The sequence below is a fragment of the Fonticula alba genome (genome assembly GCF_000388065.1).
Source record: "Fonticula alba strain ATCC 38817 unplaced genomic scaffold supercont2.4, whole genome shotgun sequence".
Taxonomy (NCBI): domain Eukaryota; order Rotosphaerida; family Fonticulaceae; genus Fonticula; species Fonticula alba.
In genome coordinates, this window is record NW_009242974.1 from 2,429,943 (window position 1) to 2,443,655 (window position 13,713).

The window sequence follows — 13,713 nt, forward strand, 5'->3', positions numbered from 1 at the left end:
GGGGGGGGGGCCCTTCTCGCCCCTTGGTCTGGCACTGCCCTTCCCCCTTGCTGGCAAATACAATGGACCCCTTGTTTCACTGTCTCCTTTTTTTTTCCCTCACCAACCTGGATGTATAGGGACATGGGCAAGCATGCGGGGGAGGAGGGACGGATCGAAGGACGAGACAGGCTCTATGAAAAAGGGGGGGGGGGGACAAGCTTGACAAGAGTCAGCGCAGGCGACTGTCACGGCTTTGAGCAAGGGCGGCGGTCACCGACGCGGGAACACTTTCCGGGACCTGGCCAAAGAAGTGCTGCCCATTCAGGGCCGCCAGGAGGAAAGCCCGCCGCGCGCGAAGCCCCTCGCCGGTCGTATGTACCCGGCGTGGGCGGTCGACCGCCGGCGGTGCGGCGGCCGGCTCGGCGCAGATGGCCGTCGCCGAGGTGGTCTCCACGGTGGCCGCGAGTGCGGCACTCACGCGCCACTGGATGTCGGCCGGTCCCGCCGGCCCGGTGGCCGCCTGGGTCAGGGTCTCCTGGGCGGAGATGATGAAATTGAAGATGTGTGCCGCCACATCGGGGCTGTGACTGGCGCCCGCGGCCCCGGCCCCAGCGGCCCCGACCGGCAGGGTCTTGCCCTCGGCCGTGTGCGCGCGCAGGGTCACCGGCAAGGGGCCGAACTTCGGCAAGCGGCCGTACAGCTGCTCAGCCGGGGGCTGGGTCGAGTCAAAGGCGCCCAGGGGCCAGATGTCGGTAATGCGCAGTGGTGCGGCCGGGGCGGCGATGCCGGCACCGGGTCCCGCCAGCTCGAAGGCCCCAGCCTCCGATCCGCCGGCCGACCGACACAGCCAGTATCCCTGAAGGCGGAAGTCCAGGGCCAGGTCGCGCAGTGGCTGCATCTGCGCCGCCGGATGGGCATTGCGCAGTCGCAGCAGGTCGCAAGTGTCGAACAGCAAACGGCACGCCTCGGCTCGTACATATTGCGCCGAATAGGTGGTGCTGGTGTCATCGGAGCCGGGCCCGGAGGGGGCCGAAGTGCTGGCCATGGTGGACGGGCTGGGGGTCGGCAGGACGAGCGTATGCCGTGACATGTACGATACCACGGTGGCCAGAGCCTGGGAGGTGGGCAGCCAGGAGACGATGCCTCGCGCGCGGAAGGGATCCGTCATGCTCAGCAGGTCCACATCCACCGACCGGTGGAGGTCCCCCACGGCCACGGATCCGGTGAGCAGGTAGGGCAAGGCCGCGGCCAGGTGCTCGCGTGCCGGGACCGGCAACGTGGGCAGATGCTTCAGCAGCACCAAAACCTTCTCCATGGCCGACAGGTGGACCTCGCTCAGGTCCTCGGTGCAGGTGAGGAAACGCAAGTGACAGGCCAGGAAGCGCAGGGCCTCGCGCGGGGCCAATGTCAGGCAGGCATTGTGGCCCGTCGGGCCACGAGCCGAGGAGGGGGCAACGGCGGCCGAGGTGGCCGCCAGGGGTTCCGAATTCAGGGCCGTCAGGAGCGTGGCACAACGCTGGGCATGGAACTTGATCAACTGCAGGACCGTTGGTGAGCGGGCCATGCTCAGGAAGGCCAGCGAGTCGAAGGCATGTCGCAGGAGACCCCGGCGCATGGGGGCCGACTGGACACCGGCACTGCTGCAGGCCCAGGCGGCCAGGTCGTACAGCTGCTTGGCCAGAGACTCCACGGCCCCGGCTCCAAGCCCGGCATATGGCGACAGGCCAATGGCCCCCGGCGCGCGGAAGGCCTCCGGCACCAGAGCCAGGGCCAGGGAGGTGGCCCGTAGGGACAGCCCCACAAAAGCATCGCACAGGCTGGGAGCGGCGCCGTCAGACCGGGCCGAGGCCAAGGTGGCCCCGAGCAGGGCCCCCACCTCCCGCCGGCAATGCAGGCTCAGCAGCGGGGCCAGCCACCAGGCCACCACGCCGCCGGCCACGGCCGGGCATCGACTGGCCAGGGACACGGACTCCAGCAGGTCAGTTTGGCAGCCATCACTGCAACGGGCCCGGCCCAGGAAGCTGGCCGCGTCCAACAGCAAGGCCAGGCTGCCCTCGAGGATGGATTGCTGCACCCCGCGGTGGGCATGGCGCAGGCCGCGGTCCAATACGGCGGCCAGCTCGCGGAAGATGCCAGCTGTCTTGGTAAGCTGGCTGCCCGGCTGGTCCAGGCTCAGGTCGGTCCGGCGCAGGGCTGCCAGCAGGATGCGCAGCAGCCAGCCAAGGGCCTCCGCATCATCCAGGCTGACCAGCAACCGGGCCGGGCCGGGGGAGGCGCCGGATCCGAAGGCCGCCGAGGCCGCGGCCGCCGGGGCCCCAGACACCGACACATTTCGGTCGACATACTCCCCCCCAGGCGGGGGCGACGGGCCGAAGAGGCTCACGGCGGCCGATGACCCCGGGGCGGCGCCCGCCCCCCCGGGGGGATGGGCCTCCAGGCGCTGGAGCTCCTGCAGGGAAGACACGATGCCCGGCGTGAAAAGCATGCTGGAGAACGGGGTCGGCAGGGTCATGCCGGCCTGGCGCAAAATGCCAAGGCTGGCATTGAGGGCCCACTCGGCCAACGGGGCCGTGGCATCATCATAGAGGCCAGTGGTGGCGGCCATGTCCGAACCGGGCCCGGTGGGGATGATGTCCATCCGGGCGTAGCGCCGACCACACAGCGGCAGCCCCGGGGTCCCGGCTGGGCCAGGGTCGAAGAGCAGCTCCGCCAGCCGGCCGGTACATTGGAGGGTTGTTCGCCGGAGGAGGTCCTGGTCGAAGGCCCGCCGACCTGCCGCATACCGGAGGAGATGCTCCAGGGTGGGCTCATCACCGGCGAGGGTGGACTCCTCGGGGGCCCCTCCGCCGGGGGGGACCTTGTGGCTGGGGGGGAATTCCCCACCAGCACCGTGCATGGTGGCAGCGCCACCGGCCAGGAAGGACCCGCCAGCGGAGCTGTACATCGAGCTGGCCGAGGAGAGGAGGCCACTGGCTGTGTCGGCCGCGTTGGAAGTGGAGCCGGCGGCGGCGGCCGCCGCGGCCGAGGCCGCTGCCACCAGGGCCGCCTGCTGGTGCAGAGCATGCGGAGGTGTGGTGGCTGCCAGCACCGGGGCCGCCAGGACATCGCAGAAGTGGCGCAGGGCTCGGTCGAGAGCCGGCTGATAGATCCGCCAGCCGGGGGCCAAGCCGGCATCGGCCCAATCGATCGAAGCGCCACCGGCAAGGCGCAGGGGGCCGGGCAGGCCGACCGTCGCGCGATGGTGTGTCCCGAGGACGCTGGCCACCGCGTGCAGCAACAGCCGCCGGGCGGTCCAGCGGTCATCAACCAGGCGCCGGTTCCACCGGTCGAAGCCGAGGGCGTCCAGCTGGAAGAAAAGATCCCCATCATCGGCGTCGGCCAGCGGCGGGCTGCAGGCGGCCAGTAGCCGAAGGGCCGCGTCCACGGGGATCGGCCCGGCCGGCACCGCCAGCCAGAGGAGCGCATCCACCTCGGGGCAGGGGGCCTCCGAGGCCAGAAGTGTGGCAAGTTGGCCCTGGGCTCGGACCAGGCAAAGGTCAACCTGGGAGGCGCTGGTGCCGGGGGCGTTGCTGGTGGTGGAGGCGCCATGGGCGCCAGGCGAAGTGCCCGTCGCTCGGGAAGCGCCACCGGCAGGAGGAGTGCCGGCAGCCGGGACGCTGTCGCTAGATGCCACCCCCGGTGGAGATACACCTGTCACATCATCAGCGCGCCGACGCTCGACCATGTCCATCCAGTAGGAGGCCGAGGCGCCGGCCGAGGAGCGCCGCGGCGCGTCCAGCGACTCGGACAGCCGCCCCAGGACCGGGGATTCGAGCGGACCGACATCGGAGGCATCATCGGCCGCCAGGTCGCCGGTGTCCGAGGGGGCCCCCACGGCCGGACGCATGCCAAGGAGCAGTTGCCGCGCGCCAGTCGACCCATCAGGTGACATGGCCAGATCCAGGTCCGACCCGACGGCGAGAGGCACGGTGCCCAGGTCATCGGAATCGGAGAAACAGACCGCCGGCTGTGAATCCCCGGGGGCCAGCTGCAACGCCTCCAGCCCGGTGGCCAAGTCACCGAGATCACGGTCGCCTTGGGACACCCTCGGCGGGGCGGACGCCGGGGTGGTGGGCCCGGAGATCGGACTGCGCGGAGGCGAATCCAATACCAGCAGGCCGGCTGGCGCATCGGCGAGGGCCGATCCCCGGCGACCGGTATCCGCCCCACCCGGCACCGACCTGCCGGTGGCCAGTGCCGACAGACGCCCGGGCAGTGGGCCGGCCGTGCCGGCCAGGGCAAAGACCGCGGACAGGGCTCGCAGGCGCGCCAGCCCCCGGAAGGAAGGGTTATCCACAGGGACACGAGCCCCTCGAGGGAGGAAGGGCAGCCCCGCGGCCGGATCCTGATGGTCCGAGCCCCCGGGGCCGGCTTCATCGCCGCCGACCATGGCCGACGGCTCGTCATACATGGCGGCCGGGCCCAGCTCCGAGGCGGTTTGCGCGATGTTGGCCGGGTGCCAGGCGCGAATGTAGTCCGACCCGGTGGCAGAGCCGGGCATGTCGTCCATGGCCAGTCCAAACTGAGGGACATGGCCCAGCCCGAGGATCAGGGCCACGAGGGCCGGGCTGGCCCAGCGTGCACACCCGGCCAACAGGCGCCGGGAGAGGGGGTGCGCCCCGGCCAGGGGCGAGCTTGTCGCCTGGCCGAGACCGGCCACGCCGGCATCCGCACCATATGCCACATAGCAGGCGGCTGCCAGGCCGCCGAGCCAGGCCCGGTCCCGGTGCAGGGGGGCCAGGGCATTGGCAAAGCGCCTCCCCAGCAGGTCCCCCACAGGGGGGAGCTCCAGGGCCGGCAGATGGGTGGCCAATTCCGGGCACAAGCGCCGGCCAGCCTGGCTGAAGGCTCGCATGGAAGTGTCCAGGTAGAAGCTGTTGCCCAGATGCCCGGCGTCCAGGTCGCCAGCCGAGTGGTCCGCACAGGCGGTTGCCACAAGCAGACTGCCCAGGAGCAGTGATTGCCCGGCGGAGGCCAGGTCAACCGGCCCGGAAGCCGGTCCCAAGGAGAAGGTTGCACAGAAGCGCAGGCAGCTGGCCCGCTCGTGGGCCGTCCACCAGCCAGGGAACAGGTGCAGCATGGCCCCGAGCAGGCTGATCACCCGGTCGATGAGGCGACCAAGCACCGGGTCTCGCAGGACATCATGCAACTGCGCGGCCAGCTGGCCGGCCGGGGCCGCTGCCGCCAAGCTTGTGGCGCCCTCATTGAACAGGGCCACCGCCTCGAGGAGACGCTGCAGGGCCGCCCGTAGCCAGAGGGGAATGCTGGCGCCGGGGCCGTCGACATCCGGGAGCACATTGCGCGCGGGGTGCAGGGCGTCACGGCTGCCCTGGAGCAGGGCCACATGCAACAGAGTCAAGTCCAGGGCCGCATCCGCCTGGGGAGTGCTGCCAAGCAGCCGCCGGACCATGGTACTGGCGCGGCCACCGAGACACAGCCCACAGGCGGGGTCCGGGTCGGACAGCTGGCAGGCGGCCGAAGTGCCCAAGCTGGCCGCCATGCAGGGGCGCGCACTCAGCAGGCTCGCGGCCTGGGGCGAGCTGGCCGCCTGGGCCGCAGTGCCCGGCGAGGGCTTGGGCCCGGGCAGCCGAGCCGCCAGCCGGGCGTCCATATCAGCACAAAGAGCCGAACGCTCGCCAGGCAGACGGCCACCAAGCGTCTGCCGAAGGTGAAGAGCCGCCTCGAGCAGGGGGACAACCGGCCCGGGCTCCGGGCAAGCCGAGTCGGAGGCTCGCGCCTGATAGTGGGCCTTGAGGGTGCGGTGGAATGGGCCGAAGCTGGTGGCTAGCAGGGTGGCCAAGCCGGCCGCCGGGTCAGGAGGGGCACCCTCCCCGGGCAGCATGGCATCCATCACGGCGACAAGGTCCACCGATGGCAGGAAGCTCAGTGCCAGCAGCTGGTCAAGACGCGCATCGGCAGTGACCATCCCGGCGCCAGGGCGAAGCCGCAGGAGCAAGGTCACAGCCTCGCAAGTAGCTGGGCAGGGGGCCTGCTCGGGGGCCGTGGCCCAGGCGGTCGACAGGGCCGCCAGCAGGGGCGCCTCCTCGCCAATGTGGTCACGCGTCAAAAGGGCCGCCACATCCGAGTAAGAGGCGGTGCTCGGCAAGTTCAGGGGACCGCCCTCGAGCAGGAGTCGGGACCGTGCCTCGCGCAGCCAGGCACGCAGCATCAGGAGCCAGTGTGTCCCGGGACGCTTGCCAGCCTCGGCTGCCAGAATGCGCATGGCCTGGCCCAGGGGGATGCCAGCATGTGCTGCCAATCTGGCCCAGTGTACAAGTGGCGAGCCGGTGGCCGGACCGGCTCTGGCCAAGATGGCGCGACAGGCTTGCTTGGCAGCCGCGTGGTCCATCGACGAGGACAGGCCGCCGGGATTCGGGTGTTTGGCGGCCAATCGCCGCAGAACGCCGACATCCACACCGGCCTGCGCGGCCATCAGCAACCACCAGGCAAATGAGGGGCGGCCATGTGCATCGGCCGAGCCGGGAGCATCAGCAGCAGCAGCAGCAGCAGCAGCAGCAGCGGCCGGGCCCTGGGCACTGGCAAGGTCCAGCCGATGCCCGGCGTCCACGGCCTCGGCCAGAAGCTCGGAAAGCACATGCGCGGAATCCTGGGCCCCAGTGCGCACGGCCGAGCGCCAGGCATCCGCCAGCGGGGCCGGGGCCGTCCGGCCGAAGCACAACCGGCCCAGGCGCAGCATGGTGTCACGCCAGGCGGCGCGCTCGGACGCGGCCGACATCATGCCAACCGACCCGTCGGAGGGGGGTCTAATTGCACGGAGGAACCACTGGCTCGCCTCAACCAGGGAGAAGCTGGGCTCCAGCTGGCCGGAGGGGTCGAGCTGCCTGGCGGCCGTGCTGGCTTGGCGGATTTCCTCCAACCGCGGCCGGGCGGGCAGCGGCAAGTCCGCCAAATACAACAGGGCCCCAGCCCCGATGGAGCATGTGCAGAGGGACAACATCTGCCGGCAGACCTCGCGCAGGCGAACCAGCGAGCCAAAGGGAAAGACCGCATCCTGGGGAACGGTCGTGTCGGCGGCCCCGCCGACCGGCCGAGCCCACCCCCCGGGCCAGGTGTCCGGACTGCTTGACAGCAGCAGCAGATATAGCGAGTAAACCGGCAGCAGGGTGGCAAACAGGGCAGCGCACCAGGCCCCGGAGCCCGCGTCGCCGGCGGTGGCACGGCAGGTGTCCCCCGGGCAGAGAGCGCCAGCCAGGCCACCTGGCGCCAGGCCGGTCTTCCAATCCCCGGTGGCCGGGCGAAGTGGCTGCAATGCCAGCTCCAGGGCTTGAATGATGGACTCCGGTCGGAGATTCCCCACGGAACAGTACCGGCCCAGAGCAAGCAGCGTACAGGTTAGCTCGGCCAGGCAGGCGGCCAGGCCGGCCGCCGCGTCAGCCGGGCTCCAATGAAGACCGGTCACCCGGTCGCCGGACAGCAGGACCGGGCCGCGCCAGCCGGTCAGCCAGCCGGCCGCTGACACGAGGCCCAACTTGTGGAGCTCCACCAGCAGGGCGTCGGCGAAGGCCGGATTGATGATGTCCACCCGGGCGCGCAGGGCCTGGCGCACGAGCAGCAGCGACACACGCCGAGGCGTGGCCAGCTCCGGGCCCCGGCGGAAGGATCCCAATTGGGGGAAGATGTGCATGAACTGCACGATGACCTTTTCGAAGGACCCGATGTCCACACCCCCGGCATAGGGGACCAAATCCATGCGATCATCCGGGTCCAAAGCCAAATGCCGAATGGCAGAGGCGCCGGCCTGGGCTTCGGCCGCTTGCAAAACCCCTTGCAGGGCAGCCGCGGCCCCGCCGCTGGGGAGAGCCGAATCGAAGATGCCCTCGAAGTAAAGCGGCTGACCGGCAGCGGTCATGGCCATGAAGGCCGACCTGGCCGAGGGGGGAAGATACATGGCGGCGGTACGCCGGCCGAGGGCCAACTCCGGCGTGGCCCCATCGGCCGGGCTGCCGGAGGCGGACCCGCGCGAGCCGGGTCCCGGGCTGCTGGCCATGGCCAAGAGCACGGAAATGACAGACCCGCAGGCGGCCGGGGCAATGCGTGCGAGACTCTGCGCATCGGACAGCAGTGACCGCGAGTAGAGGGAAATATCTTCGGCCGGGCTGCCAGGCGCCGTGGGGGCCGGGCGCTGAGTCGAGTCGGCGCGCCTGTCGCCAGCTGCCGCCGACCGGTGGTGCTGGCGACGGCGGTGCTCCTGCTCTCGCAGGCGTTCCTGCTCGCACAGGAGCTCCGGAATCAGGCACGACAGACAGCCGGCCACCGTGGTCACCAAGTGCAGGAAGGGATCGCGCGCGTCTTCCAGGCCGGCCGTCCGTCCGGCGGCAGGGATGAACTTCGCATACCAGGTGCGATAGGCCGCGGCGATGGACTGCGACAGGCGTCGGTGGGTTTCCAGCGACGAGGCTGCCGCCCGTGGGGGAATGGAGCCGCCGCTGGCGCCGGCGGGTCCACTGCCAGCAGACCCACCGCTGCCCGAGGCCGTCGGCAATGGCGGCAGGGACCCCGGTCCGCCGGCCAGCGGGACGGCCAACAGCGGGGGCGACTGGATGGGCATCTGCTCGGAATCCGCGAACGACAGCCGGAGAGACGCCTCGGCCGCTGGAATCCCGGCCGAAAAGGACACCGGCACCTCAGGCCAAGACCCGGACGAGGTGTTGCCGATGGCGATCGACCCGGCAGCCTGGCCATAGCCATGATACGCCGCCAGGGAGGAGATGGCACCGGGAACCGTCAGCCCGCCAGGGGGAACCGGGGCCCCCGGTAGCCCGGTGGCATTCACCGGGGCCAGGGTCGGGAGCGACACACCACCAAGCCCGGTGCCCACCGCACCGCCATGAGCCTGATACGAGTGTACCAATAACAGGGAGGAGGTGGGGCCGGCCCCGGGATGCATGGCTCCCGGGCCCATGGCATAGGTCACCTGGCTGGAGGCCGGGACCGAGGAGCCAGTGGTACCGATGCCACCGGCCGCCGAAGCCCCGGCGGCGTTGGCCCCCGATCCGGTGGCAGGGCCCCCGGTCGAGCCATTGCCCCCTGGCTGGATGACCGAAGTGGACAGCGGCTCGCGGATGACATCCGCCGCCGCACGCAGCAGGTGCACGCAGTACCGGAAGAAGGGCCAAAGCCACGTCCGTGAGGGAAGATCCCGAAGAGCCGAACTCCCAACCCGGCGCAAGCCCCCAGCCGAGAGAGCCAGCAGCAGGCGCATCAGGGCCACATGGTCTTCCAGGCTGAGAGTGACGGCCAGAACCGGGCCGTCGGACATGACGCCGTCGGCCGATCGGAGGGACGACCCGAAAGCTGACACGGCCAAATCCGCCTGCAGCGACCCGGCAAGCAGGCTGAGGCAGAAGTGCGCCAGGGTGCGGGTGGCCGTCGGGTCGGCGCCAGGAGGTGGACACGCCAGGAAGGAGGCCGACTGGCCCGGGGCGATGTCGGCGAAGATGGCCGGCAGGGCACGAAGGAAGGCCGGATGGAAAGCCAGCGGCGGGTCGGCGTCGGCGTCGGCCGCGGCGCCGGCCGCCCCAAGGCCAGATGCCACGCCGGAGGACAACAGCGGGAGGCCCTCGGCCGTGTTTTGCCCAAAGCTGGCCAGGCTCGGGTCATCGTGCAGAGCTGCCAGCGCGCGGAGGAGGGCCCGATCGCCGGTGGCCAAAATCGGCGACTCATCGGCCAATGGTGACAGGTGCACCGCAAGCGGCGTCACCCCGGGGGAAATCGGCTGCCCGGCGAGAGGACCACTGGCACGAAGGCATCGGCCATGACGTGCCATCGAAGCCAGGGTCCCCCGCCAGAGGGAGTGCCCCAGGCCAGGAGGGAGGTGCGGCGACCGACCGGCAGCCGGGGGGGTGGGCTCATCGGGAGCCCCCGGGCCGGCTGGCACCGCGGTGGCCAGGCTCAGCAACAGATCCACCAGGCGGAGGAAGAGCCCGGCTGACTCGCGCGGGCCGTCTTCCACTCGGCGATCTTGCACCTGGGCCAGCAGTCCGGCCACCAAAGCCCCGGCGCGGTGCTGGTACTGACGAAGAAGGGTCTCCTGCAGGGGGGCATGGCCATCCAGCTGGGCAGTCTGGCCGGCTGACACATGGACAAAGATGCCAACCTGGAGGATGGCGCGATGGCGAGGGGTGGCCCCACGCGCGCGCGGGGCTCGCAAGTGCAACCGGAGCAGAGCCGTCAGAGCGCGTTCATTCAGCTGCTCCACTTCTGACAGGTGGTCCGGAAGGAGGACTCCAAGAAGGCTGGCCGGTGCGAGGGGGTCAGTGGAATGAAGAAAGGGCAGGGGTGGTTTTGGGGGGGGGGGGCGGGTGGCATTATTGCCATAACCGGTGCCAAGCAGTTGACCGGCTGTACGCACCCCCAGTCCATGCGGCTGAGAAGGTCGACCGCCTCGCTGATCACAAGCCAGTAGGTGCCCTGATCGGAGGAGGCATCCAACACCCAAATGGCCGAGGCGAGCAAATGGAGCAGCAGGCTCAGGAGCACCCGATGAATGGTGTCCGGCGGGGAAGAAACGGTCGAGGTAGGCCCGAGGACGGCCAGAGTCCGGAGAATGGCACGCGTGGCCCGGCCACAGGCAGCCAACACCAAGCGCTGACAGACCGGGTCCGCCAAGGATTCGGCCAAGTTCCCGGCGCCGATTGGGCCGGGGTCGAGCCACGCCGGCAGTGTCCCGGCCCCAGAGAAGCCGGCATTGGCAAGACCGCGTGCGGCCGTCGATAGGAAGACTCCGACCGGCTCGATCCAGGCCGGGAGAGCGGCAATGCCGGTGCTCCCGGCGGCGGTGTACCGCTCGGACAGGACGGCCAACTGGCCGGTCAGGGCGGCGCCGTACACCGTGCACAGGCGCCCCACCAGCAGGGGATCACCGACTCCCAGCATCGGCCGAAGGAGTGCCAGGGGAGGGGCTCCGTCCGGGGCTCCGCCCAGGGTGTCTGTGGGCCACCGTGCCGCGAGGGTCGCCAGGCATTGGAGAGCTCGCACACGAGCCGGCACCGGGAGTCGAGGGAACCGAACCACCGGACGATCGACACCCACGGAGATGAAGGTCCCTGGTGCATCGGCCCCGGCCAATTGTGCCAAGCGTCGAGCCAGGAGCCCCGGGCCGAGGGGAGCCCCCTGCCAGGCGGTCAGAGCCGTGCGGGCTGGCGCTCCGGCGGGATCCAGCACCGCCAGCAGGGACAAGATTGTGAGCAGGAGATCCAGAGCCGCGGAGGCCAGGCGCAAATCCATCAACAGGCCTTGCGCCAGGCGCAAGAGGGCCGCCAGGCGTCGTGGCCATTGGCATTCGGTCGGATCGGCACCGGCCTGGACGCCGACCAGGCGGAGCCAAGTGAGGATTTGCCCATCATCCGAAGGGGGAGAAGCCCCGAGGGCCAGAGCATCGGCCGAGGCACCACACTCGAGGGCGGCCACGATTGAAGCCGCTCCGATGTCGACAACGGCGCGCACCGCGCGCAAGTGCGAGCTAATCACGGCCACGCTGGCACTGGAGGCGGTGGAAGCCGCCGAGTCGGCGGGGCTATCTGGCGGACTGCTCGGGCTGGCGGCCAGCAGGTCCAAGCAGCCAATAGTCAGGCGATCGGCTGATCCATCATCCGGATGGAGAGCCCGAGTCACATACTCGGGCAGGGGATCCTTCTCGGCAGCCGGGGAGTCAGGCAACAGCACGCCAAGGATATGCCCATCCAGCATTGGCAGGCAGGACTCCAGGAGGATGTCAACCAGGCGCCCGGTAGAGCAAGCGACCGGGGACCATCCGCCGCAGGTCGGCATCTGGGGGTGATCTTCCGGCAGGAAGGATGCCGCCAAGGCAAAGGCCGCCAACGAATCGACGGCCGTGCGCAAGACCGCCGGATTGGCTGACGACAGGAAAAGCGACTGGGTGAGGGCACTCAGGAGTGGCATGCAGGAGACCGGTTGCGCGCTGGCCGCGAGCTGGGTGGCAACCTCCTCCTCGGGCTCGGAGCCGGCGCTGGCTGCCGGGCGAAGGGCAAAGCGCGTAGGGCAGGGGATCATCGAGAAGTAGCCACGGAAGAAGGCAAAGATGCTTGGTCCGGCCGAGCCGAGGGTCTCCTGAGGAGAGTGGGAGAGCAACCGGGGCAGGGAGCGGGGAGGGGGGGGGGGTGATCAGATGATGGGATGACAGACAAGGGGAGGAGATGCTCCATTGCAGGGGGGGGGAATGGAGTGCTGAATCCCGGGAGATGAAGAACGAGGAGAAGGAGGAGGAGGGGAAGGAGAAGGAGAAGAGGGAGCGCACTTGGAGAGCTGTGTCCGAGGTGAGGGAGAAGAAGCGAATCAGCTGCGGGGTAATCATGGAGGCCGTTCGGAAGGTAAGGCTGGGCGGAGGGCGTGGACGATTCGGCGCCGGGGGGCGAGGATTGATGGGGGAGTGCTCCAGCAGGAAGTTTGACGCGTCGGAGAGGCTGGTAATCGGCATCGGGTCGATGGTCCAAAGGATGGAGGACAGCAGGCTGAGGATGGCACGGGCCATGCGAGAGGGGGAAGTCCGCTGGCGTGCGTGTGTGGGATTTCATGTAAGAGGGGGGCCGGAGGAGACCCCAAATGCCAAGGAGGCCGGCGTGCCGAGCATGCAGGGCCAATCTCAGGCCAATGGAAACGCACGCGGAATTCCTTGATCAGGGTGGTCAAGAAGGAAACCGTATATGTCTGGGAGAGGCGACGCCCAAGGATGGAGAGACATTGGGTGGCGGCCAGCCGGACAGAGATGTCCTCTGAGCGATGAGCACGAAGTAGGCATGACACCGCCAGGTCGAGGGATTCCATGAGTAGCGCCCGATCGGATTCCCGAGGCTTGGGGGGGTTACCGGCCGAGGTGGGGAAGCCGTCGGCCCCGGCAATCGACCCGGGTGCAGGACCAGTAGTTCCAGGACCGGAGCTTTTGAATTGGTGCGAAGAGAAGGGCAAAAAGTGTAGCCAGAGAATGGAGGGACAGATGCAAAAGGCCAGGAAGATTAGCGAAGAGGGCGGGAAGGCGGGCGAAATGGACACATCCGAGGGAAGATCCCCGATCGGAAGACGCACTCGAGGTAGTCCGTCAGGAGGATGACCACGCCACGGCAGAGTTGAATGAGCATCATCGAGTTGGAGGGCCGGGAACCGGCATCAGCGTTCGACCCAGCGCCCGGGGTGCCATTCAGGTCGGTGGTGGTGGCCACTGCGGCCAGGAAGGCCGTCGAATGGCTGGTATCGCCGGCGGCCCGGCGCGAGGCGAAATAACCAACCACCTCCAGGAGGTTCTGCTCCAAATGGGCCTGCTCCGCAATGCCGGACGATGTCAGGGCAAAGTGGAGCTGGCGCATTTTCGATGCCAACGAGGCAAATGGGGCCGAGTGGTCATCGGCCGGGCGCGTCAGAGAGCCAGACCGCCCGGGATTTGTGCGAGGAGCCGCCATCTCGGAAGGGAGTGCACCCGGATCGGCGGCGAACTGGCTCGCGTGCTGGCGTGAAGGGTACGAAGGGGGGCAGAGAGGGGGGCAATGGAGGGAGGAGAAGCAAGAGGGAGGGAGAGAGGGGGGGGGGGGTCGAGGGAGGGCCGGAGAAGGGACTGAGAGAGGGCGACGAGAGAAGGAGGAAAGGTGCAGGGGCTTGAATCCGACACCCCACCCGTGGAGCGCCCCGAGGAAACCGGGCCCCCTTGAAGACCTGCCCCCC

At 69.5% G+C, this 13,713-nt stretch overlaps 1 protein-coding gene across 1 annotated transcript; it reads right to left on the minus strand.

Moving 5' to 3' along the window:
• Positions 1–211: 211 nt before the first annotated feature.
• On the minus strand, positions 212–13,568 carry H696_03071 (hypothetical protein; the record flags this gene model as incomplete). Its single annotated transcript, XM_009496960.1, has 5 exons — positions 13,084–13,568; positions 12,664–12,937; positions 12,299–12,550; positions 10,394–12,111; positions 212–10,277 (listed from the first exon to the last, which is right to left on the minus strand). The coding sequence occupies exons 1-5, from the start codon at positions 13,452–13,454 to the stop codon at positions 212–214; spliced, it is 12,681 nt and encodes a 4,226-aa protein (XP_009495235.1). The 5' UTR covers positions 13,455–13,568.
• Positions 13,569–13,713: the final 145 nt, after the last annotated feature.